Below are 27,263 nucleotides of genomic sequence, written 5' to 3' on the forward strand. Positions count from 1 at the left end.
CTCACTGGGACACCAGGTCGTTACAGCTCGGAGCGGAAAGCAGGTAATTTTTACCTTTTATAGCGGGCAGGGGGTTCCCCGATTGGTCTCCACGTGGCCTATGGCGTCGGAGGGCGAGGGCGCAAGAGTCGCTCCCCGGATCGCGTGTGCGCTTCTAGAGGGGATGCGGGGTCTTAAAGTCTGATTCGCCCTTGTTGGGTGACAGTTTCGTGACCGATGAGTGTCCCGGTCCTTCCTCCGGTGTGGCGTTTTTTTCCCGCCATAAACGCCCATCCCCCGCAGCTCGCCTCCGCCATATTGGCCGGCCACGCGGCTCGGACGGCTTCTTCTTGGGCCGCCCTTGAGGTGGGAGACATTGATGCCATGAACGCCCTTAATTTGGGCGACGGCACAAAAGCGGCTAAAGTTAAGCGCCATTCTTCCCGCGCGGCTCCTTCGCGGATTGTCGCGCCGGACGCCATCTTGGATGCGCAGCATGTCTCTCCCCCGCTCTTGCGAGCGCCGGTTGAGGGTGCGTCTAGGGCTGTAGCCCAGGCTGCGGAAGTGCACAGTATGGGGGGTTTCTCCCCCGAGTTTGTTTTGCTGCTGCATCAGGCCTTCCTTATGCATAACGCTGCCCCTGCTCCCTCGTCTGGTAAAGAGGTTGAGGCCCCCGGAGGTAAACGCCCTCGGGTTGATTCCCAGACCTTGGAGGACTTTGTCTCCTCCGATGTAGATGAGGGCAGCGTATCTGAGTTCTCCCAACGGTCCTTTGCGGATTCCTTGGAGGAGACGGATCCCCGCTCGGATGGAGCGGATGACCCCTCTGCAGCGCGGCTCTTTAGCTCAGAGGATTTGCCCAACCTGTTAATGCAGGCCATGGGCATTTTGAAGATTTCCTCTCCGGAGGACGTCTCTCCCTCAGCCCCTGTTGGCTCTGCCATTATGCTGGGGACGAAGCGCCCGCATAGAACCTTCCACGTGCATGATGCCATGCACACCTTAATTTCGGCTCAATGGGATGTCCCGGAAGCGAGCCTTAAAGTGGCTAGGGCTATGTCCCGCCTCTATCCTTTGCCTGAAAGTGAATGTGAGGCCTATCTGTGGCCTACCGTGGTTTCTTTAATCACTGCGGTGACTAAGAAAACGGCGTTGCCGGTGGAAGGTGGCACGGCCCTAAAGGACGCCCAAGACAGAAGATTGGAGGCGGCCTTAAGCCTCAGTTTGCGGCTCCTATGTGGCCAGGGCGTGCCTGACTATGGTGCAGCGGGCTTCCCCCTCGGATCATTCCTTGAGGGCTGATTGGCCGGCCCTGGAATCGGGCTTAGCCTATTTGGCAGACTTGCTGTATGATGTCTTGAGGGCCTCAGCTAAAGGCATGGCTCAGACAATCTCTGCGCGGCGGTGGCTTTGGCTGAAACATTGGTCTGCTGACCACGCCTCTAAATCCCGCCTGGCTAGATTGCCTTTTAAAGGCAAGCTGCTCTTTGGGGTCGAGCTGGACAAAATCGTGACCGATCTCGGCACGTCTAAGGGCAAGAAGTTACCAGAGGTCAGGGCTCGGGCTAGTACTCGTCCCAGTACCTCCAGAGGACGGTTTCAGGAAGCCCGTCGGTACCGCCTGGGCAGGTCGGGTTCCTCTGCCCCCTCTTCCTTTAAGAGGAATTTCTCCCCCAAGCAGCATTCCTTTCGCAGAGACCGCCGTCCCGGAGGTGCTCCCTCCGGTCCTCCCCCAGGGTCTCGTACCCAATGACGGGGCCTTGGTCCACGCCCCAGTGCAGATTGGAGGACGGCTGTCCTCGTTTCTGGGCGAGTGGACTACAATAACTTCAGACGCTTGGGTGCTGGAAGTCATCAGAGACGGCTACAAGCTAGAGTTCTGCCGACCCTTAAGAGGCGGGTTTGTACTCTCTCCCTGCAAGTCTCCGGTCAAAGCTGTGGCAGTGCAGCAGACTTTGGACAATCTGATCCGCCTGGGTGCGGTCGTTCCGGTGCCAGAAAGTCAGCTTGGCAAGGGGCGTTACTCCATTTACTTTGTGGTACCAAAGAAAGGAGGTTCTGTCCGGCCTATCCTTGACCTCAAAGGGGTCAATCGGGCCTTGAAAGTGCAGCACTTTCGCATGGAGACTCTCCGCTCTGTTATAGCGGCAGTGAAGGCAGGGGAGTACCTGGCATCCTTGGACATCAAGGAAGCGTACTTGCATATTCCCATCTGGCCTCCTCATCAACGCTTTCTGCGTTTTGCAGTCCTGGGCCGACACTTCCAGTTCAGAGCCCTCCCGTTCGGGTTGGCTACTGCTCAGCGGACCTTTTCCAAAGTAATGGTGGTCATCGCGGCCTTCCTGCGAAAGGAAGGAGTACAAGTCCATCCTTATCTGGACGACTGGTTGATCCGAGCCCCCTCTTATGCAGAGTGCGGCAAAGCTGTGGACCGGGTAGTTGCTCTTTTGAGCTCCCTGGGATGGATCATCAACTGGGAGAAAAGCCAGCTGCGCCCGACTCAGTCCCTGGAGTATCTGGGAGTTCGATTCGACACCCAAGTGGGCAGAGTGTTCCTGCCAGACAATCGGATTGTCAAGCTTCAGGCTCAGGTGGACCAGTTCCTAGTAGCCTCTCCTCTTCGGGCTTGGGACTATGTGCATCTGTTGGGCTCCATGACGGCCACGATGGAAGTAGTGCCCTGGGCCAGGGCTCATATGAGACCACTACAACAATCTCTGCTGCAGCGCTGGACTCCGATGTCGGAGGATTATGCTGTGCGCCTTCCCTTGGACCCAGCAGTGCGCAAGGCGCTGAGCTGGTGGATGCAGACAGACAAGTTGTCTGCGGGAATGCCTCTGGTGACCCCGGAGTGGATTGTCGTCACGACGGACGCCTCTTTGTCGGGCTGGGGGGCCCACTGCTTGGGAAGGACAGCGCAGGGGCTCTGGTCTCCTGCAGAGGCAAAGTGGTCTATCAACCTCCTGGAACTCAGAGCCATTCGGTTGGCGCTTTTGGAGTTCATCCCGGTACTGGTGTTGAAGCCGGTACGGGTCCTGTCGGACAATGCCATGGCTGTGGCCTATGTCAACCGCCAGGGAGGTACCAAGAGCGCCCCTCTAGCCAAGGAGGCTATGAATCTATGCCAGTGGGCAGAAGCGAACCTGGAGCAGCTGTCAGCGGCCCACATTGCCGGAGTCATGAATGTCAAGGCGGACTTTCTCAGTCGCCATACCTTGGAGCCCGGAGAGTGGCAGCTATCTGCTCAGGCGTTCTTGGACATCACGAAGCGCTGGGGCCAGCCGAGCCTAGATCTGATGGCGTCATCGGCCAATTGCCAAGTGCCGCGCTTTTTCAGCAGAGGACGGGACCCTCGATCCCTGGGAGTAGATGCTCTTCTCCAACAGGGGCCGACACAAGAGCTTCTCTATGTGTTCCCGCCCTGGCCCATGTTGGGCAGGGTGCTAGACCGGGTGGCAAAGCATCCGGGCCGGATAATCCTGGTGGGTCCGGATTGGCCCAGACGTCCCTGGTATGCGGACTTGATCAGGCTCTCAGTGGACGAACCTCTGCGACTGCCAGTGGAGCAGGGCCTGTTACATCAGGGTCCCGTGGTGATGGAGGATCCCTCCCCCTTTGGTCTTACGGCCTGGCTATTGAGCGGCAGAGTCTGAGGAAGAAGGGCTTCTCAGACAAGGTCATCGCCACTCTGCTGAGAGCTGGGAAGCGCTCTACTTCTACTGCTTACAGAAGCAGGTTCACTTTCTCCATTTACTGCTCCAATTTCTTCAGTGCTGGCGTTCCTGCAAGAAGGTCTGGAGAAAGGCCTGTCGCTCAGTTCCCTGGAAGTCCAGGTAGCGGCCCTGGCTTGCTTCAGGGGCCACCTGAAGGGTGCTTCCCTGGCTTTGCAGCCAGATGTGGTGTGTTTCCTCAAGGGAGTTAATCACCTGCGCCCTCCTCTGCACTCAGTGGTGCCTGCGTGGAATCTCAACCTGGTGCTAAGAGCCTTACAAAGCCGCCTTTTGAACCCTTGTCGAGGGCATCTCTGAAAGACCTGACGTTGAAAGCAGTCTTTTTGGTGGCTATCACTTCAGCCAGAAGAGTTTCCGAGCTCCAGGCACTCTCTTGTCGAGAGTTTTTTCTGCAGTTCACTGAGGCAGGAGTGACTATTCGCACAGTGCCTTCCTTCCTACCCAAGATTGTTTCTCGCTTCCATGTGAGTCAGCAGCTCTGTCTCCCTTCCTTTCGTAGGGAGGACTACCCAGAAGAGTATTCTGCTCTCGAATGTCTGGATGTGAGACGGGTCATCATCAGATACTTGGAAGTGACCAATGATTTCCGGAAATCGGATCATCTGTTTGTCCTGTTTGCAGGTCCTCGTAAGGGTCTGCAGGCTGCTAAGCCTACAGTGGCAAGATGGGTCAAGGAAGCCACTGCAGCGGCTTATGTGGCCGCGGGGAAGGTGCCGCCGATTCAGTTGAAGGCCCACTCCACTAGAGCTCAGGCGGCCTAGATGGCAGAGGCCGGGTCCGTCTCCTTGGCAGAGATATGCAAGGCGGCAACTTGGGCATCGGCCCATATATTCTCCAAGCATTACCGCTTGACTGTGGCTGCTCGGGCGGAGGCCCGGTTTGGAGCTTCAGTGTTGAGGTCAGGGATTTCAATGTCCCGCCCTGGGTGAGTACTGCTTCGGTACATCCCACCAGTCTATGGATTGATCAGCATGATGATATGGAAGGTAAAATTATGTATCATACCTGATAATTTTCTTTCCATTAATCATAGCTGATCAATCCATAGCCCCTCCCAGATATCTGTACTGTTTATATTCTGGTTGAATTTTAGGTTCAAGTTTAGTCTTCAGTTACTTCAGGAGGACTTCGTGTTCAAGTTTTTTCACTTGGATTCTTCAAGAGTTGAGACGAGTTTGTGTTACAGTGAGCTGCTGCATTCCTCTCCCCTCCGTTTTACGGGGCTGGATTGAGACTTAAATTCTGCCGGCACTCCCTCCTGCTTTGTGCGGCTGTAGGGCAGCTTTGTACCCCTCTCGCTTCGGCGGTGTTAGGGTCAGTCAGCTCCTCCCGCGGTTGCGGTTGCAGGATAAGCCAGATCCCCCCGCATCGGCGGGGTGGTGTCCCTCCCCCGCTCCGCGGGGATGAGCTGGACGGATTCCCCTCCCCCACTTGTGTGGGGATGAGCTGGGTTAATTTCCCTCCCCCGTTTCGGCGGTGGTGAGCTGGGCAGAGTGTCCCTTTGTGGGTGTAATTCTCTAAGTGCTGAGTCCTGCGGATGGAGCTTTGATATCGACATACTGAGGAGTTTCCGCAAGCACATGACCACATATAGGGAGGCAAAAGTTTGCTCTCTTATCTCCACCTGCTGGTAGATGGACACGACCCACCAGTCTATGGATTGATCAGCTATGATTAATGGAAAGAAAATTATCAGGTATGATACATAATTTTACCTTGTAAAAAGGAGCCCTTATACCATATTTGTTAATTCATCTATATTTCTTCTTTTTTATTTTTTGATATATATATGTTTCTTTATTTCTATCATTCCACCCCTTGGAAATTTTAGAGCTTCAGAATATAATTTTGCATTTCCATTTGATATTTTAAGGACGTGTAGGGGCATAATCGAAAGGGACGCCCAAGTTTTCCTGGGGACACCCTCACAGGATGGCCGCGTGAAGGGGCGGGGAAACCCATATTATTGAAACAATACGGTCGGGGATGCCCAAATCCTGAAATTTAGGTCGACCTTAGACTTGGTCGTTTCTGATTTTCGGCGATAATGGAAACCGAGGACGCCCATCTCAGAAACGACCAAATCCAAGCTATTTGGTCGTGGGAGGAGCCAGCATTCGTAGTGCACTGGTCCCCCTGACATGCCAGGACATCAACCGGGCACCCTAGGGGGCACTGGAGTGGACTTCACAAATTGCTCCCAAGTGCATATCTCCCTTATCTTGTGTGCTGAGCCCCCCAAACCACTACCCACAACTGTACACCACTACCATAGCCCTTATGGGTGAAGGGTGGCACCTAGATGTGGGTACAGTGGGTTTCTGGTGGGTTTTGAAGGGCTCACATTTACCACCACAAGTGTAACAGTTGGGGGGGGCCTGTGTCCGCCTGTCTGAAGAGCTCTCTGCACCCACTAAAACTGCTTCAGGAACCTGCATACTGGTGCGAGGGACCTGAGTATGACATTTGAGGCTGGCACAAAATATTTTTAAAGTTGTTTTTTGAGGGTGGGAGGGGGTTAGTGACCATTGGGGGAGTAAGGGGAGATCATCTGGTCAGTTCAGGCACCTACTGAGGCTTGGTCATAAGAAAAAAAGGGACCAAGTAAAGTCGGCCAAGTGCTCGTCAGGGACGCCTTTCTTTTTTCTATTATGGGTCGAGGGCGTCCATGTGTTAGGCACACCCAAGTCCCGACTTTGCTATGCCTCCGACACGCCCCCGTGAACTTTGGTCGTCCCTGCAACAGAAAGCAGTTGGGGACGCCCAAAATCGGCTTTCGATTATGCCGATTTGGGTGACCCTGGTAGAAGGACACCCATCTCCCGATTAGTGTCGAAAGATGGGCGCTCTTCTCTTTCGAAAATAAGCCTGATAGTGAGTTAGTGTGGAAAAAGAGCTAGAAAGGGACATCCCAACTTCACAAACAATACTTTTTTGGCATTAATTTTAAATATAAATATTATTCCTTCTCATCAAGCAGATCAATCCATTACTAGTGGGTTGTGTCCATCAACCAGCAGGGGGAGATAGAGAGCACTGAAAAACCATAGTGCCTCATGGCCAGCTAGCTCCATCTGCCTCTTCAGTATTCTCTATCTCCCTAGCAGGGTGGTTGCAGCTTGTTCAAGCTCCTTCAGAAAATCTGCCTGGGGTGGCTCCTGTGCTTTTGCCAGTTGTAGCAGGGGTGTTGTGGCTGATGGTGCCCACTTTAAAGGCAAATAGGTTAGCCCTTTCCCTGCCTTACCCGGTCCCCGATGTGGAAGTAGACAAATAGGCAAGCCCTGTCCCTGTCTTTGTCCACGCTGTGGATGCAGGCACATAGGTTCACCTTTTCCCTGCCTTTCCCACGCTACTGATCCTCCGGAGTTGGAAATTTGCCTCTTTCGCTGTTGCCTCAAACTTTCATCAGAGCGTAAAAAAAAAAAAAAAAGTTGCGTCGCGCTTTGGCGCTGCGATCCCAGAAAAGAGGTTTTCTTCTGATTGTGCAGCGTGACGGGAGCTCGGAGACTCGGTCTGGTGAGGTAAGAGTATTTTGTAGCTCCTCCGGGGAGGGCCCGCGTTCGGGACAATTTTGGCACGAATCCGCCATTTTGAATTTCCGCCTCTTTCGGCGATGGCTGCTGAGAAAGTAAAGCGCTGTTTCGTTGGTGGCAAGCGCAAATCTGCAGTGGGGCTCTGTAAGGCGTGCTTTTCATACGGTAGAGCCGGCCCGAGCATGGCGAGCGATGTTCCTTCCCGCTCCGTGGAGCTGGCAGCGGGTGCCATTTTGGAACAGCATGGCGCGACCCCCGCTGAGGCGGAGGGGTTTGAGCCTGGAGGGGCGCCTCGTGTAGAGGCTAATAAAAGAGCTGTTTCCCCCGGACTGGAACCAGGAGGCCAGGGTGAGACATTTTCCCCTGAATTTGTTTTATTGCTGCATAATGCATACATGTTAAAAGAGCTCTTCCACAGGGGTCGTCTGCGGCCCTGCTTTCTGTATCCCCTCCAGTGGAGTCTGGCCTTGGATTACCGTCAGGCGCGTTTTCCCCCGACAGATGGCCGCAAGACAAGCGCAGAAGGGTGGGTTACCCTTCAGAGAGTGGCGCACCCCCCTCCCCCCCCGGCCCCGTGGTCGGGATGTGAGGACTCTGAGGGGTCTGGCAGGCCTTCGTGGTCTGGAGAGCCAGAAGATGCAGGATTCCCACCGGATCCAGATGATCCTTCTGCGGTGAGGATTTTCCACCGCGATGAGCTGCCAGCGCTTATTACTGATGCCTTGCAGGTCCTCTCTATAGAAGACCCTGGGAGTACTGAGACCTCCTCCAGTAATCTGAGGATGGCAAGTACTAAGAAGCCTGCTCGAGCCTTTCCTTTGCATGACTCCATCCAAGAGCTTATCACGGCTCAATGGGCTCACCCCGAGGGGCCTTTGAAAATCGCCAGGCAATTATACCCTCTAAGTGAGGAGCATTTGGCGCGCCTAGCAGTGCCTAAAGTGGATGTCCTAGTCACGGCTGTGACAAAGAAAACTACCCTCCCAGTGGGAGGAGGAGTTGCCCTGAAGGACATGCAGGACCGTCGCCTGGAGGCAGCTATGAAACGGTCCTTTGAAATTTCAGGCCTATCCTTACGGGTGTCTGCATGCAGCTTCTACGCTGCCCGAGCCTGCCTCACTTGCTTACAACAGGCAGTGGAACAGCCCGGAGATGGAGCAGAGCCCCTTTCGGAGGTGGCACCGCGGATGGAGTCGGCCATGTCATTTTTGGCTGACGCCCTTTATGATCTGGTCAGAGCTTCGGCTAAACAGATGGCTGTAGCGGTGGTGGCTCGCCGTCTTCTGTGGCTACGGCATTGGGCAGCTGACATGACCTCTAAGCAAAGGTTGGTGAAGTTGCCCTTTCAAGGCCTTCTCCTGTTTGGTGAGGATTTGGAGAAAATTGTGAAAGGCCTGGGGGATGCCAAACCCCAGCGCTTACCCGAGGGTAGGCCGCAGCCTTCTTCCAAGGGTCAGGCGGTTCCCTCCTCTTACAGACCTCGCTTCCGTGAAGCTAGAAGGTACCGCCCGGGGCGTTCTGCTGGCTTCACTTCGCGTGTCCGTTTTCAGCAGAGGAACTCCTTTCGCTCGGACAAACGTTCCGCAGTAGCAGGCTCAAGACCTGGAGTTCATGGGCGACCCTCTCAATGATGGTGCACCGGCCCCCTTCTCGATTCCTGTGATAGGAGGATGACTTTCCCTATTTCTCGAGGAGTGAGCCAAGATTACCTGAGATCAGTAGGTCTTGGACCTGATCAGAGAAGGCTACAGAGTAGAATTCAATGCCCCGATAAGAGACGTGTTTGTGGAGTCCCGATGCGGTTCTGCCGCCAAACGGGCGGCGGTAGAGATCTTGCAAGGCTTGATTGACATTGGGGCGGTTTCCCCCGTACCTTCCGCCGAATGCGGCTCTGGCCGTTACTCCATTTACTTCGTGGTGCCGCGAAAAGGAGGGTCTTTTCGGCCTATCCTAGACTTAAAAACAAGTCAACAAGTCTCTGAACGTGCGTCATTTTCACATGGGAATCCTGCCGGCCGAGCTTCATCTGCAGTTTCTGTCAGCAGCTCATATTGCAGATCAGAGCAACGTGCAAGCCAATTATTTGAGCAGGAATCAAATCGACCCTGCAGATATGTGCCAAATGGGGAAAGCCCGTAATGGATCTTATGGCATCAAGCACAAATGCCAAAGTCCCGTGCTTCTACAGCAGACGGAGAGATCCTCGCTCGGCAGGGTTGGATGCCTTGGCTCAACCCTGGCCTCAGGGCCTCCTTTATGTGTTCCCTCCATGGCCCTTGATAGGGCGAGTACTCCTGCGGATTCGGCTTCACCAAGGAGAGGTGGTTCTCATTGCCCCGGATTGGCCCAGGAGGCCGTGGTATGCGGACCTCCGGCGGATGCTGGTCGAGGATCCCCTGCCGTTAACCTCTCGTACCGAACCTGTTGTCACAGGGCCCGGGCTGTTGAGAGGGCGCAATTGAGAGACAAGGGATATTCCAGTAAAGTCATTTCCACTTTCCTACAGGCTCACAAGCGTTCCACTTCTGTGGCTTATGCTAGGATTTGGCGCAAATTTGAGGCTTGATGTGCTTCTAAAGCGATCACACCCATGCGGGCTTCTGTCTCGCCGATACTTGACTTTTTGCAGGATGGTTTACAAAAAGGCTTGGCCTATAATTCCCTGCTTGTTCAAGTCGCAGCCTTAGCATGTTTTCGAGGGAAGGTCGCTGGCCTCTCTTGGCTGCTTTCCCGGATGTAACACGGTTTCTTAGAGGGGTGCTTTGGCTCCGTCCTCCCGTGCGGGCTCCGTGTCCGGCCTGGAACCTGGGGTTAGTTTCAAAGGCCCTTCAGTGCTCGACCTTCGAGCCGCTTAGGCGCGCTTCGTAGACGGATGTGACCTTAAAGACGGTCTTTTTGGTGGCCGTGTCATCGGCGAGACGGGTATCTGAGCTCCAGGCACTGTTTTGTCGAGACCCATTTCTGCAATTCTCAGAGTCCAGAGTAATGGTACGTACGGTGCCTTCCTTCATGCCTAAGTGGTTTCAGCATTTCACCTAAACCAGCCTATTTTCCTGCCCTCCTTTTCTAAAGAGGAGTTTCCAGAAGCCTATGGGCAGTTGCACCTTCTGGATGTGCGAAGGGCTCTGTTGCAATATCTGCGCATGTCAAATGCCTTCAGTACCTCTGACCATCTTTTTGTTCTTTTGTCAGGCCAACGCAGAGGGTCTCCAGCATCTAAGGCCACTATAGCCTGTTGGCTCAAAGAAGCTATCTTTTCAGCATATCTGCTATCTGGCTGGCCTCCGCCTGAAGCCTTTAAGGCACATTCCACAAGAGCGATTTCCTCTTCTTGGGCTGAAACTGGAGCACTCTCTCTTCAAGAGATTTGTAGTGCAGCTACTTGGGCTTCGAAGCTCTCTTTTTTTCCGACGTTACAGGCTGGATGTGGCTGCCAGGAGGGACACACATTTTGGAGCACAAGTGCTGGCACGTGGTGTGACTTGTTCCCACCCTATCTAGGGATTGCTTTGATACATCCCACTCGTAATGGATTCATCTGCTTGATGACAAGGAAGGGAAAATTAGTTTCTTACCTTGGTAATTTTCTTTCCTTTAGTCATAGCAGATGAATCCATGAGCCCTCCCTCAGTGGTTCATTATTCGATTAATGTTACTTTTATGTTCAGTTTTTCCTATAGATATGTTCCCTCATTGGGAGAAGTTGGAAAACAGTCTTCAGGATTTCTGTTCAGTTACAGGAGGATGAGTTCATTCCCTCCTTTGACTTATAGCTCCAGTTTTGGGGCGTTCATTCGCTGTGAGGAAAGTTCATGTTATTATGCTTTGCGGTGTAGCACTGCTTTGGAAGCTTCAAATACTGAAGAGGCAGATGGAGCTAGCTGGCCATGAGGCACTATGGTTTTTCAGTGCTCTCTATCTCCCCCTGCTGGTTGATGGACACAACCCACTGGTAATGGATTCATCTGCTATGACTAAAGGAAAGAAAATTATCAAGGTAAGAACCTAATTTTCCCTTCCAACCTAAGACAAAAATAGACTATTCAGTATTTTTTGAGACCAGATAATATAAAGGGAGTATTCCTGCCCTTGTATACATGACAGGGTTGAGTTTGGCACTACTGCTAGATAAAAGTACAGTCCATACTTTTTCTTCATCCGTTTTCATTTACAGTTTCTAATTTGTTTTTAAATTGAATGTATTAATTCATTGATAGTTTTAGTGTAATTTTGTTGATTGTGGCATTAAGGATATAATAACCATGTTTATTGGATGCTCGAAGTACAGCTTTATAATATACTAGTATAAAAGGCCTGTTTCGGTAGGCAATGAAACGGGCGCTAGCAAGGTAATCACCCCCTGCAGCGTCCTTCCTGTCTCCCCTGCTCCCCCTGCAGCCACCCATCTGGTCTCAGGACCCCCTCCCCACCAACCCTCCTCTACCCCTGCAGCCACGCATGTGCAGCGGCCCTCCTCTCTCCCCTGCTCCCCCTGCAGCCACCCATGTCCAGTGACTCTCCTCTCCCCCTGCCCCCCTGCAGCCACCCATGTCCAGTAACTCTCCTCTCCCCCTGGTCCCCTGCAGCCACCCATATCCAGTGACTCTCCTCTCCCCCTGCCCCCCTGCAGCCACCCATGTCCAGTGACTCTCCTCTCCCCCTGCAGCCACCCATGTCCAGCAACCCTCCTCTCCCCCTGCAGCTACCCATGTCCAGCGACCCTCCTCTCTCCCCTGCTCCCCCTGCAGCTACCCATGTCCAGCCACCCTCCTCTCTCCCCTGCTCCCCCTGCAGCCACCCATGTCCAGTAACTCTCCTCTCCCCCTGCCCCCCTGCAGCCACCCATGTCCAGTGACTCTCCTCTCCCCCTGCCCCCCTGCAGCCACCCATGTCCAGCAACCCTCCTCTCCCCCTGCAGCTACCCATGTCCAGCGACCCTCCTCTCTCCCCTGCCCCCCCTGCAGCCACCTATGTCCAGTGACCCTTCTGTCTCCCCTGCCCTCCCCTGCAGCTACCCATCTGGTCTCAGGACCCCCTCCCCACCTCCCTCTTCCCTGCCCCCCCCTGCAGCCATCCATGTCCAGCAACCCTCCCCTCTCCCTGCCCCCCTCCAGCCACCCATGTCCAGCGACCCTCCCCTCCCCCTCGGCGCATCACCCAAACCCCTACCCCCCCTCGGGCACATCAACCCCCTTGCCACCCGCAGCCGCCAATACTAACTCTGTCCGGCCACTGCTGCGTCTCCTGTTGAGCAGCAGCGGCCGGTACAAAAAGAAAAAAGCCAAAAAAAAGATTTTAAACCTATGGCATCTGGCATTGGCTGTCATCTCTGCGGGTGGCGAGGGAGTTGATGTGCCCGAGAGGGGGGGGGGGGGGGGGTAGGGGCTTTGGTGATGCACTGGGGGGAGGGTCCTGGGTGATGCGTCGAGGGGGGGTAGGGGCTTGGGTGCTGCGGAGGGGCTTGGGTGTTGCGTTGAGGGGGGGGCACTGAGAGCTGATTGGTAGGCAGGAGCGTGTTTCCCTACTCCTCCCCCTGCCTGGCTCGCGGTTTTGCAGGGCAGGGGCTTGGGTATTGCGCCGAGGGGGGGGGGGGGGCACTGACAGCTGTTTCCCAGGCAGGGAATCAGCTGTCAGTGACATCACTGATGTCAGTGCATCCTAAACTGCCTAGCAGACCACCTCCGAGGGAGCCACGGTACCAGGCACATTAGAATGTTGGAGGTGAGAATTATTATATAGGATAGATATAAATATTACAATATGTAGACATAAATATTGTAACAAGATAATCAACTGATTATGTTTTAACACATGTTGTCTTAAAGAGTAGTCTAATGTATCAGGGATTTGAAAACTCTACTAGATTATTGTAGCCTATATGATCCAGATGAGTTAAGAATTTTTCACAGGCAGTCTTGTTTTTCTGATTGTTCCTGAAATAAATGAAGTAATAATTACAAAATGGTTATGTGTTTACTCAGGTTCCATTTGTCTAATATTACATTTTGTTTAAATATCAGAATCCATTCAGTGTGACACATATGCAGTAATATGGGAAATTGGAGTGGGGAGGGGGACCTTTTCACATCCTTGTATACAATTCTATAGAAACACTGGTTGTAAGTTTTCCAAAATACTGTCTGTTTTGTTTTTCAGTTGCCCTAAAATCTTCAAAGTTAGATGGAAATGGCACTCATGATAACAGTCGAAAATCAAAGCCTGGTGAAATACTTCATCTGCAAGAAGGTGAACTATTACTACAGGTTAGTTACACAGTGTACTGGTATAAGCTTTTCCTTGTCCACACTTTTATCCATTTAGGTAAATCTCTTTCAATTGAAACAAAGCTCTGGAATGAAAGGGCATAGGATGAAGGTGAAAGGGAATAGGATCACTATAAGGCAGTGGTTCTCAAATCTGTCTTGGGGGACCCACCAGCCAGTCGGGTTTTCAGGATAGCCCTAATGAATATGCATGAGAGATTTGCATATAATGGAGGTGAAACATGCAAATCTCTCTCTCGGGCATATTCATTACTACTACAATACTAAGTTGTCCTTACATAACTTAGTCATGGAATTACTCTTCATATCATTAGACTAATCCACACATCTGAATATCAAACCAACTAACATTTATTAACTAACAAGGATGTTACTTTCTTCTCCGAGGAGAAGCAGGCTGCTTGTTCTCACATATGGGTGACGTCCACGGCAGCCCCAGGTCCGGAAAATCTTCCTAGCAACAAAAGTTGCTAAAGGTTTCGACCGCGCGCGGCCATCTTCCAGCTCGTCGCGCGAGAGTCCTGCTTCAGTCTTCTTTTTTCTGCGGTCAGGAGCGGTTTACGGCGGTTCTGTGCCCCAGTAAAAGAGAGCCTTTGTTTTTAGCCGGCTTTCGCGTTTTTTTCTTCTCCGTTTGTGCTTGTTAATGAGCTGTTTCGTTTTTTCTTTAAAAAAAAAAAAAAAAGTTTCCCTTAGTTTCTTTAGTTTTTCCCCTCAAGTTTCCTTTTGTTGTCGTGTGCGGCCATTTTGGCCGCCCGTACGGGTCTTCTCCCTTTTTTGTGCCTTTCCTTTGGCACCATCGCAAATTTTGATTTTGCCGCCGCTATTTTTCTGTTGATGACATCGAGGCTCACCAGCAGCTTCAAGAAGTGCACTCGGTGCAGCCGGGCAATCTCAGGCACCGACCCTCATGCGTGGTGTATCCAGTGCCTTGGGCCCGACCATCGCCCAGACGCATGTAAGTTGTGTCTTAGCCTTAAAAAGCGGACACAAGTGTCGAGACAAGCTCAACGGGAACGCCTGTTTGGAGCTTTGCCCAGTACTTCGGCGTCGGCGGTGTCGATGTCAGCACCGGAGAGTGCATCGACCTCGGGCGCGCAGGTAATGGCTGTCCAGAGACTATCACATGCTGGCAGCAGTGAACCGTCGAGTGGGTCTCCACCTGCCTCGAGGGCTCCTGCGGTGCAGGCCCATCGGGACCGACCCCTTTCGGACCCGACCCCGAGGAAACGTGTGGATTCCACTTCCTCCTCGTCGGTACCCAGGGGTACCGGTGACGTGCCTCGAGCGAAGGCAAAGAAGCACCTCATCGGTCCCCTTCTCATCACGGTACCGAGAGTTCCGAGGCGTCAAGGGAATCGGCACCAGTGAAGTGTCGACGCTGGGAGGACCGCTCACCCTCCATACACGAGGTGTCGATGCGCCAGTCTCCGTACAGCCTGGTACCGCCTCCTCCTCGGCAGATTTTGGCCTTGACTCCTGCACCGACTCCACAGCTTTTCTCGATAGACACTCTTGATGGGCGCCTCCGAGCCATTCTTCCATGGATCCTGGAAGGGCTGCTGCAACCATCTGTTCCGGTACCGGGGGTGCTTGTGCTGTCGGTACCGTCAATGGATGTGCCAGCTGGCTCCCCACCTGTGGTGAGGCCTTCGATGTCTGTGCCGCTTGCGGCATCGGCTGCCACCCGAGTTGACTCCACGTCGATGGAGGGAGCTTCGTCACCGCCGGCACGGGAGTCAACATCTCGGCATTGCCATCGAGGACGTAGTTCCTTGGCGTCGAGACAGGCTCAGCTTCTGACTGCAGTCAGAGAACTCCTATCCGATACTGAAGGAGAGGCCTCGTGGGAGGCAGAGGAAGATCCAAGATATTTTTCCTCAGAGGAGTCTTGTGGCCTTCCTTCTGACCCCACTCCTTCACTGGAGAGAAAGCTTTCTCCCCTGGAGAATTGTCTTTTTTGTCCGTTGTCTGGGAAATGTCTATGGCCATTCCCTTCCCGATGGTAACTGAGGATGAGCCCAGTTCTGAGATGTTCGAGGTCCTGGACTATCCTTCGCCACCTAAGGAGTCGTCCACTGTTCCTCTCCATAATGTCCTTAAACAGACACTGTTAAAGAACTGGATGAAACCATTATCTAACCCCACCATTCATAAGAAGGTTGAGTCCCAGTATAGGATTCATGGGGACCCAGAGTTGATGAAGGCCCAGTTGCCTCATCACTCGGAGTTGTGGATTCTGCTCTCAAGAGAGCCAAAAGTACGAGAGATTTAGCCTCGGCGCCCACGGGACGGGAGGCTCGAACTTTGGACTCTTTTGGGAGGAAGGCCTACCAGTCAGCTATGCTCATTTCCAAAATCCAATCCTACCAGCGCTACACAAGCATTCACTTGTGGAACAATGTGCAGCAACTGGCGGACTTGGTCGATCAGCTCCCTTCGGAGCAGGCCAGGCCTTTTATTTATTTATTTGTAGCATTTGTATCCCACATTTTCCCACCAATTTGCAGGCTCAATGTGGCTTATATTTGCCGTAATGGCGGTTGCCATTTCCGGGTAATAGAATTACAAATGGTATTGCGTTAAGGTGCATGCATACATGGCAACAAATATGGAACATAACATTAAACGAACAAATCATGGTATGTATATGTGTGTGTGTGTGTGTGTATATATATATATATATATATATATATATATATATATATATATATATATATATATATACTATACATACATGCATACATGGTAAGGAAGAATAAATTATGGTATTGCATGAAGGTTCCTGAATAATAAATTGGATTGTAACATACATTAGGTCATCGACTATAGAGAGACTTTGTTCAACTTAAGGTTTAAAGTGGTATTGCTTGATCATTAATATCAGAGAGGTTAATCAGTCATTTGGTAAGAATTCGGTTTTGTATAGATCGTGTATAGTGTTGTTGTGTAGTGTTTAAGATGGATGTTTATGGTATGCCTTCTTGAAAAGATCTGTTTTCAGTAGCCTTTGGAAGATGGTTAGATCTTGTGTCGTTTTTATGGCCTTCGGTAATGCGTTCCATAGCTGCGTGCAGATGTATGAGAAACTGGTCGCGTATGTGGATTTATATTTTAGCCCTTTGCAGTTAGGATAATGGAGATTGAGTAATGTGCGTGATGATCTTTTTGTATTCCTAATAGGCAAGTCTATAAGGTCTGACATGTATGTCGGAGCTTCTCCGTGAACGATTTTGTGGACCAGGGTGCAAACTTTGAACGCAATATGTTCTTTTAGTGGGAGCCAGTGTAGTTTTTCTCTTAGGGGTTTGGTGCTTTCGTATTTCGCTTTCCCATATATGAGTCTGGCTGCTGTGTTTTGAGCGGTTTGAAGCTTCTTAATGATTTGTTCTTTGCATTCGGCATAAATGGCATTGCAGTAGTCTAAATGACTGAGCACCAAAGATTGTACTAGGCTGCGGAATACTTCTCTTGGAAAGAAAGGTTTGATTCTTTTAAGTTTCCACATTGAGTAGAACATTTTCTTTGCTGTATTTTTCGCATGATCTTCGAATGTGAGATTTCGGTCAATTGTGACGCCCAGAATTTTCAGGCTGTTTGAGACCGGAAGGGTGTAGTCTGGGGTGTTTATGGTATTGGGTTTGTTTGTGTTGTATTGTGAGGATAGGATGAGACATTGTGTTTTTTCTGCATTTAGCTTTAGTTGGAAGGCGTCCGCCCATGAGTTTATTATTTGGAGGCTGTGTGTGATTTCATTTGTGATTTCAGTTATGTCTTGTTTGAACGGGATGTATATCATGACATCGTCTGCATAGATGTACGGGTTGAGTCCTTGGTTGGATAGTGATTTGGCTAAAGGTATCATCATTAGGTTAAAAAGGGTTGGTGAGAGCGGTGATCCTTGTGGTACTCCGCATTCAGGTTTCCATGGTGATGACATTTTTGAGTTTGAAATTACTTGATAAGTTCTTCCTGTTAAGAAGCTCTTAAACCATCTTAGTACGTTTCCTCCGATACTGAAGTAGTCTAGAATGTTCAAGAGTATTTGGTGGCTGACCATGTCAAACGCACTGGACATGTCGAATTGTAGGAGTAGCACATTGTTTCCAGTTGCAATTAGTTGTTTAAATTTGGTTGTGAGAGTGGTTAGCACTGTTTCATTACTATGGTTGGATCAAAATCCTGACTGTGATTCATGTAGTATTGTGAATTTGTTTAGGTAGTTGGTGAGTTGTTTGGTTACCATACTTTCCATTATTTTTGATATCAGGGGGATGGATGCTACTGGTCGATAGTTGGTTGTGTCATTTAGTTTTTTCTTTAAGTCTTTGGGTATGGGTGTAAGTAATATATTTCCTTTGTCCTTAGGGAAAAGTCCGTTTTGTAGCATGTAGTTCAGGTGTGACGTAAGGTCTGTTATGAAGCGTTTGGGGGCGAACCTTATTAGGTTACTGGGGCAAATATCCAGTTTGGAGTGGGTTTTGGAGAATTTGTTGAGTGCTTGAGTTACGGTTTCTTTGGTTAGCAGGTCAGAGTCATTCCAGGTTCGATCTGCTGGGTATTCACCGGGAGTAGGGTCCAGGCAATCCATAAATTTTTCTTGATCAGTGGTGTTGAGTGGTAGTGTGGATCGAACTTTTATAATTTTCTCATTGAAGTATTTGGCAAGTTGATCTGCCAATGGGGTGTCTGTGCTGGCTGTGGTAACCGGTGTGGTGTCTATTAATTTGTTCACAAGTTGGTAGAGTTTATGTGCGTCTTTGTAGTCTGGTCCTATTTTGGTTTTGTAGTATGCTCTTTTGGTTTGTCTTATTGTATATTTGTATTTTCTTTGCATTTGTTTCCAATCTTTAAGTGTATGTTCATTTTTCATTTTTTGCCATGCGCGTTCGAGTCTCCTGACTTGTGTTTTTAGTTTTTTCAGTTCTTCGTTGAACCAAGGTGTTGAGCTGTGTCTTCGTGTGGTTCTTGTTTGTAGTGGTGCAGTTTCGTCTAGTATGCTCCTGCATCTGTCATCCCAATTTTGGAGATAGTGTTTGGACTCTGTGCGAACCATTCATTTTTGTAGCTCTGTTGCCAGAAAGTAACAGGATCGATCTGCCCTCTAGTGGTGTAGGTTGTGCTTTCTTGTTTGGGGTGTGTGTCTTTTTTCCACTATTGTAGGGCTACGCTTAATTTATTGTGGTCTGACCATGGTACGGCCGTCCATTTTGTATCTGATAATATAAGGTTTGAGTCTAAAGATAGTTTGTGTGTAAGGAGGTCAATTGTGTGTCCTTTAACATGTGTAGCTTGCATATTAGGCAGGTTAAGGTCCCATAGGTGTAGGAAGTCTTTGCAGTCATGTGTATTGGTTGCATTAGGGTCTTCCAGGTGTAGGTTTATGTCCCCTATTATGAGTAAGTTGAAGTTGGATATACATGTATTCGATATAAAATCCATGAAGTTTGATTGGCATTCTTGCCAATTTCCTGGTGGTCTATAGAACAGGACCACATTTAGATGGTCGAGCAAGGTAGCATGGTGGATTCTAACTGAGGCAATTTCGAGTTTTGGCGTTATAGACTCAGCATTTGGTGTTACGGTGAAGTGTGATCTAAATATTATTGCTATTCCACCTCCTCTTTTTTTCTTTCCTTGTCCAGTGTGTGATTTTGTAGCCTGGGGGGGGCAGAGTTCTAGGATTATGGGGTCCTTGTGATCGTGGATCCAGGTTTCGCTGATGAGTACTAGGTCAAGATTGTCTGCTGTGATCCAGTCATTGTTGTAGTTTTATTTACTACTGATCTGGTGTTTATGTATCCCACCTGAATTGTTTGGTAGGGGTCTTTTGTGTTCGTAGTTGTGATGATTTTCTTGTCTGTTCTCCTGTTGTGTAGGAGGTGTTTCAGGAGGTGGTCAGGCAGCTGAAGGCGTGTCATAAATTCCTGTCCAGGGGTACTTACGATTCTTTTGATGTGGCGTCCAGAGACTATGCGCAGACTCTCAATGGCTGCATGCCTCTGACCTCGACAATCGGGTCCAGCAGCGGCTTGCGGATGTTCCTTGCTGGGGGGGGGGGGGGGGGTAATATTTTCGGCGAGAAAGTCGAACGGGTGGAAGAGCCGCTCCACCAGCGGGAAACCGCATTCGACAAACTCTCCCACCGGGCGCCTTCAGCATCTACCTCATCAGGTAGCGCTCAGTCCTTCAGCTTCCAGCACAGGCAGGTACTTGCAAAGGAACTCTCCGCTCTTTCAGCGCTAATGCGGTCGAGCCCTTGCCACCAGGGCAAGAAGGGCTGGGATTCTATTCCAGGTACTTCCTTGTGCAAAAGAAAACGGGGGGATGCGTCCCATCCTAGACCTAAGGGCCCTGAACAAATATCTGATTCGAGAAAAGTTCAGGATGCTTTCCCTGAGCACCTTTCTTCCCATGATTCAGAAAAATGACTGGCTATGCTTCCTGGACTTGAAGGATGCTTATACACACATCCCAATACTGCCAGCTCACAGGCAGTATCTTCGATTCTGTCTGGGAACACAGCACTTTCAGTATTGTGTGCTGCCCTTTGGACTCGCCTCTGCGGGCTCGCCTCTGTGCCCCGGGTGTTCACCAAATGCCTGGTGGTCGTTGCAGCGTTGCTACGCAGGCTGGGAGTGCATGGGTTCCCTTCTCTCAATGATTGGCTGGTGAAGAACACCTCGGAGGCAGGAGCTCTTCAGTCCATGCAGATGACTCTCAAATTTCTGGACCTACTCGGGTTTGTTATAAATTACCCAAAGTCCCATCTCCTTCCAGTTCAACAACTAGAATTCATAGGAGCTCTGCTGGACTCTCAGACATCTCAGGCCTATCTTCCCGAGGCGAGGGCGGACAACCTTCTGTCCCTGGTTTCCTTGGCCAGAGCGTCTCAGCAGATCACAGCTCGGCAGATGTTGAGACTTCTGGGCCATATGGCCTTCACAGTTTATGTGACTCCCATGGCACGCCTTCACATGAGATCTGCTCAATGGATCCTAGCTTCCCAGTGGTATCAAGCTGCAGGGGATCTAGAAGATGCAATCCTGTTTTTCACAACTCCCTGATATGGTGGACAATTCGATCCAATTTGACCTTGGGACGTCCTTTCCTCAGCCTCAAAAAGTGCTGACTACGGATGCATCTCTCCTAGAGTGGGGAGCTTATGTAGATGGACTCCACACTCAGGGAGCTTGGTCCCTTCAGGAATCAAGTCCTCAGATCAATCTCCTGGAGTTGCGAGTGTTCTGGAACGCTCTAAAGGCTTTCAGAGATCGGCTGTCCAATCAAATTATCCAAATTCAGACAGACAACCAGGTTGCCATGTACTATGTCAACAAGCGGGGGGGGGGCACCGGATCTCGCCCCCTGTGTCGGGAAGCCGTCCAGATGTGGCTTTGGGCCCGTCGTCATGGCATGTTTCTCCAGGCCACGTATCTGGCAGGCGTAAACAACAGTCTGGCCGACAGGTTGAGCAGGATAATGCAACCTCACAAGTGGTCTCTCAACAGGACAGTTGTCCGCAAGATCTTCCAAGCGTGGGGCACCCCCTCGGTGGATCTTTTTGCCACTCAGATCAATTACAAGGTTCCTCAGTTCTGTTCCAGACTTCAGGCCTGCGACAGGCTAGCCTCAGATGCCTTTCTCCTACATTGTGGGTCAGGCCTTCTGTATGCGTATCCTCCCATACCTCTGGTGGGGAAGACTTTGCTGAAACTCCAGCAAGACCGCGGAACCATGATTCTGATTGCGCCCTTTTGGCCGTGTCAGATTTGGATCCCTCTTCTTCTGGAGTTGTCCTCCGAAGAACCGTGGAGATTGGAGTGTTTTTCAACCCTCAGAACGAGGGGGCGCTTCTGCATCCCAACCTCCAGTCTCTGGCTCTCACAGCCTGGATGTTAAGGGGCATAGATTTCGCCTCCTTGGAACTTTCTGAGGGTGTCTCCCAAGTCTTGCTTGCTTCCAGGAAAGATTCCACGAAGAGGTGTTACTCTTTTAAATGGAGGAGGTTTGCCTTCTGGTGTGACAGCAAGTCTTCAAGCCTTGGTAGCCCATGCTCCCTATACTAAATTTCATCATAACAGAGTAGTCCTCTGCACTCACCCTAAGTTCTTGCCGAAAGTGGTGTCTGAGTTCCATCTGAACCAGTCAGTCGTCTTGCCAACATTCTTTCCCCGTCCTCATACCCGCCCTGCTGAATGTCAGTTGCATACATTGGACTGCAAGAGAGCATTGGCCTATGTGGAGTGGACAAGCCCCTTCAGACAGTCCGCCCAAATGTTTGTTTCTTTCGACCCCCAACAGAAGGGGAGTGGATGTCGGGGAAACGCACCATTTCCAATTGGCTAGCAGATTGCATTTCTTTCACTTACGCCCAAGCTGGGCTGACTCTTGAGGGTCATGTCACGGCTCATAGTGTTAGAGCCATGGCATCGTCAGTGGCCCACTTGAAGTCAGCCAGTATTGAAGAGATTTGCAAGGCAGCGACGTGGTTATCAGTCCACACATTCACATCTCATTACTGCCTTCAGCAGGATTGCCGACGCGACAGTCGGTTTGGGCAGTCGGTGCTGCAGAATCTGTTTGGGGTTTAGAATACAACTCCACCCCCCTAGGCCCATTTTTATTCTGTTCCAGGCTGCACTCTCAGATGTTTCTTCATAGGTCAATTTTTGTTATGTCCTCGCCGTTACGAGGCCCAGTTGACCTTGTTTGGAAAAGGTGCAGAGAAGGGCGACTAAAATGATAGCGGGGATGGGACGACTTCCCTATGAAGAAAGATTAAGGAGGCTAGGGCTATTCAGCTTGGAGAAGAGACGGCTGAGGGGAGACATGGTAGAGGTATATAAAATAATGAGTGGAGTGGAACAGGTGGATGTGAAGCGTCTGTTCACGCTTTCCAAAAATACTAGGACTAGGGGGCATGCGATGAAACTACAGTGTAGTAAATTTAAAACAAATCGGAGAAAAATTTTCTTCACCCAACGTGTAATTAAACTCTGGAATTCGTTACCGGAGAAAGTGGTGAAGGCGGTTAGCTTAGCAGAGTTTAAAAAGGGGTCGGACGGTTTCCTAAAGGACAAGTCCATAAACCGCTACTAAATGGACTTGGGAAAAATCCACAATTCCAGGAATAACATGTATAGAATGTTTGTACGTTTGGGAAGCTTGCCAGGTGCCCTTGGCCTGGATTGGCCGCTGTCGTGGACAGGATGCTGGGCTCGATGGACCCTTGGTCTTTTCCCAGTATGGCATTACTTATGTACTTACGTTGTTTTGAGTGAGCCTGGGGGCTAGGGATACCCATATGTGAGAACAAGCAGCCTGCTTGTCCTCGGAGAAAGCAAAGTTACTTACCTGTAGCAGGTATTCTCCGAGGACAGCAGGCTGATTGTTCTCACCAACCCGCCTACCTCCCCTTTGGAGTTGTTCTTTTCTTTGTTTTTGCTTCATAAGTTGACTGAAGCTGGACTCTCGCGCGACAGGTGGGAAGATGACCGCGCATGCGCGGTGCAGCACCCGTGCGCTCGAAGGCTTTAGCAACTTTTGTTGCTAGGAAGATTTTCCAGACCCGGGTCTGCCGTGGACGTCACCCTTATGTGCGAACAATCAGCCTGCTGTCCTCGGAGAATACCTGCTACAGGTAAGTAACTTCGCTATTCACAATAAATACACAACTCATACTATTCAAGAAGTGTAATGCCTATACACATATTATGCTACCTGAATGCAATAAACATTCTCCACTCAAAGTGGCTTAAACCATGTCCAACAAATAACTGTTTGTTGTTATAACTACAAACAGCACTATAGCCACATTTTGGATAAATGACTATGATTCCAGTCCGCTTAGTGTCCAATTTATCCAATGCTGTCTTCAAGCAGCCGAATCACATTCCTCCTTCAAGGCAATCACAAGTTGAACTTCTTCTGATGATTCACATATATTCCAACAGTGAGTCAAAATCTTTCCTCGGTCTCAACACAGGCCGTGTTCCTTATTACTTCATCAGGAGACCTGATACAAAACATATACAATTACATCCCAACCCATACTATATATTTCCCAAGTACGACTTCTAGTTAACTAAATATAACAAAATAGAGGTTGTTGAAAATAATACCTTGACCAGCCTCATTTAAACGTCAGGCACACCTCCAGCTACTCCAGCTTCTTGCGTATTGATATCATCACAATAAATCAGGTGATTTACCCTGTCTATGGAAACCTATACTAGCACTAGTGTGGTAATTAGCATCTGCGCTGCCCGATTACCTCCGGGAATGCCTACTCCCTGGGAAAGGGGCCGTGGAAGTATGGATTCTACGTGTGCTACCCATGCGGTGGCCCTACTGCCATTTTGTAAAAGGGCCGCAATGGCAGTCATTGCTCAAAGCCCACCTCTTCAATGTCTCCTTCGGCACCTAACCACTACACCTCTGTTCAGGAAATCTTGACTGCCCCAACTTGACATTTTGTCCTTTAGATTGTAAGCTCCTTCGAGCAGGGACTGTCCTTCTTTGTTAAACTGTACGGCGCTGCGTAACCCTAGTAGCGCTCTAGAAATGTTAAGTAGTATTAGTAGTATAAGTGGTGAATACAGTCTAAATAATGAGAAGATCATTGGCACATATACACAGAAGGAAAAATTAGGATAGCACTTTCCTATTGGTCATACATATTGGTCCTCGCACATGTAAAGGAACCCAAAAAAACATAGTAGAATATTAAAAACAGAAAAGTCAGGATATAAGCTAAACAAATATCAAAATAGCCTGAGACTTCATTACTTACTGACAGTTTCACTCTACATAAGCATTGCAACATTAATGTTAACATGTAATGCAAGCAAGTTTATATGCACCTTGTACAGGGTCGAAGGTGAAGGTTCTATAGAAAGTAAGAAACTGGAGCAATTAAAAAAAAAAAAGATATTTAAAAAATAAATAATAAAAGATGGTACTTATATGGTTAATCAAGCATTCAAAAGTTCTTGTCACCATGCAGCTGAAAAATGTGTGTACAGCAATACAGCTTCTAAATAGACCATTTTTGAAATGAATCAAAGGAGCACTCAAAACCTGAAAAAGTAATTGATCTGGATGTGGAATTACATTCCCAACAAAATCACAACAAACTTCATTCAATGCTGTGCATTCTAACCCTCATATCTTATTTTTTTAAATTTCTAGTATTTGCACAGACATTTCAAAGTATGTGTTTTGTTTGTATTTTATAGCTGCCTAGCAGTTGATAGGGATAATTTAGAATCTTTCAAATGTATTTGTCCTTTTCTTAAAAGCAGGTGGACTTCTTTTGTTTTGATTATATCCTTTATATCAGAACTAGTAAAAAAGCCCCGTTTCTGATGCAAATGAAACGGGGGGGCTAGCAAGGTTTTCTTCAGAGTGTGCATGTGGGAGTGTGTGTGTCCCTGCCTCTCCCCCTCCCTCTCCGAGTTCAGTCCTTCAGTGTTAAGTTTCCTGCTGTTCTGTGTTTGTGTTACAGAGAGAGTGAGGGCATCTCTCTCCACCCCTTCCCCCCTCTGATTTTCCTTCACTCATGGGGAAACCGGATATCTCTGGCGCTTCACACTTCCGGCTGGAGGCTTCAGTGGTGCCTTTTATATATATAGATTCTTGTTAACTTCCCTGGTTTGCTAGTTGTCTTCAAAAATAATATAATTTCATTCCATGGGCTGTTGAGTGACTGTTAGCGTTCCCTTATATTCTACTTTAAAGGCTGTTTTATGTCCCTTTTTTTAAGTTAGTGCCACCCTGGTTAAGATGGAGTCTGTTCTGAAAGAAAAGGCTCTACCTTCCCAAAAATGCTGCCAAATTCCTAAGAGACCTAAAGTTGTTGAAACCTTTAACATTGTCCCATCCACACTTTAGGATTCCAGAGGTTTGCATGTCTCTAGAGTCCTTCACACAGCATGGAGGGTCTGGATTTCAACTTCCTACCTAAAAGCCTAAATTTGTTTCTAGGCCCTTCCTCCTATACCTTCCTTTGTCATTGGTATCTGTATGCAACAACTGGTGCCTCCTCAAGTTGTCTAAAATCCTATCTAGGTGACATATGTGCTACAGACAGGCATGTTACCAGGTAGTCTTCATATCCACCAAGTATTCTGTATCCATATTTCTACTGATTGAATCACCAACTACAACTGTGATCCTTTCCCTGCAACACTGAAGTGATATTCTCCTTTCAGGTGATCTTTCACAGGGAAGACCAAACTGGAGCTGAAACCTTACTAATATGTACTTGTAAGTCTCCTCTAAACCTGTGCTAAGGAGGAGGATATGTTTAAAGTCATTCAGAATTTATTTGGTGTGTTCTAGGTTGATCATTCAATGACTTTCAAAAGGACTACAATTTATTCAGTGAAGGTTGCTCCTTTCTTTAACTGTTTCCCTCTTGTCCTTTTAATTGAGATAATAGATTAAATTCAGGAATATGCCTGGAAAAGGCACGTAAGACTATTTTGCACGAGGCAGTTTAAACAAGGTAATAATTACTTGGGCTTTTAAGAAAATTAAAACATAGAATATATCAATTTACCCACAATATTACTCCTCTCCCAAGTTTTATGACCCCACATTTCCCAGCAAAGCTTTCAGTACTCCTTGCTTTTTGCAAAATGAAAAACCTCTTGTACATGCATCCTGTGACAAAGATGGAGCAAAACTATGCCCAAATAAAGAGAGAGCCTCTAACCATAGTGTATGCGCAGGAGTGTTTTCATGTGTGCATCTACATTAGAGAAGTGACTGTTGAAACTGATAACAAGCCACTGGTCTCCATTGTAGAGAAACGCTGGCCACTGCACCTAAATGATTACACAAAACTCTGTAAGCCACATTGAGCCTGCAAAAAGGTGGGAAAATGTGGGATACAAATGCAATAAATAAATAAATAAATAAAAATAGAATAATATTTAGCCTTAAGACATAAACCTTTGAAGTACAATGCGTACCGGGAAATGAAGTGGTCATTGCTGACACACTAAGACAGGTTTTTACACTGACGACCCAACACAGAACACAATCGATTTTTATGGAAGAGATGGCCTTGCTTATCGATGAGGCATTTCACCCAGAGATATAGTGCTGGTCATGATGCTTGACATGATGGATGCAATGAGCTGGAGGAAGTGATGAGATCTACCAGACCGTAAAACAGCTGATCTGGAGATGATGGCTCACTGATGATGAGATATTGCCACTAGAGATTAGACATTTTCACAACTTCTGTGATGAATTGACTGTTGAACAGGGCCTGATTTACAAAAGAAAATGACTGTTCTAGGTGGAGCCAGGCAAAATATGCTTGAAAGAATTTATACAAGTCATATTGGTATTAACGGATGCATTCAACTTGCTAGAGAGGTACTTTTCTGGCCATCCATGAATGTGCAATTGAGAGCTTTGTCCAGAGGTGCTATATATGTGCTAAGATCCAGTTGGACATAACTACTTGAAAACTTCTATTCTCTCGTCTGTCACCTACTGGGCTATGGCAAAAGGTGGGAATCAACATATTTCAATTCAAGGAAGTGGAGCACTAGTGGTGGACTACTTGAGCAACTACTTTGAAATCGATTGCCTGGATAGGAAGAAGCGCAAAGACATTAATTGCTTGAAAAAGCATTTTGCACATCATGGTATTCCAGAAGAGGTGTTTACTCTCCATTCAACTCCAATTTACAAGACACCGACTTTCGACAGACAACATT

The 27,263-nt window shown here is 49.1% G+C and overlaps 1 protein-coding gene across 2 annotated transcripts in view; it reads left to right on the top strand.

Annotated features, from left to right (window-relative positions):
• AHR (aryl hydrocarbon receptor) overlaps positions 1-27,263 on the top strand; it is a 225,378-nt gene that overhangs the window by 87,550 nt on the left and 110,565 nt on the right. For both annotated transcript variants that reach the window (XM_030201479.1, XM_030201488.1), the window contains exon 3: positions 13,400-13,506. In XM_030201479.1, coding sequence (XP_030057339.1) covers positions 13,400-13,506 — 107 coding nt within the window. The remainder of the gene's footprint in view (positions 1-13,399; positions 13,507-27,263) is intronic.

Source organism: Microcaecilia unicolor, chromosome 1 (genome assembly GCF_901765095.1).
Source record: "Microcaecilia unicolor chromosome 1, aMicUni1.1, whole genome shotgun sequence".
In the NCBI taxonomy this organism is placed as follows: Eukaryota; Metazoa; Chordata; class Amphibia; order Gymnophiona; family Siphonopidae; genus Microcaecilia; species Microcaecilia unicolor.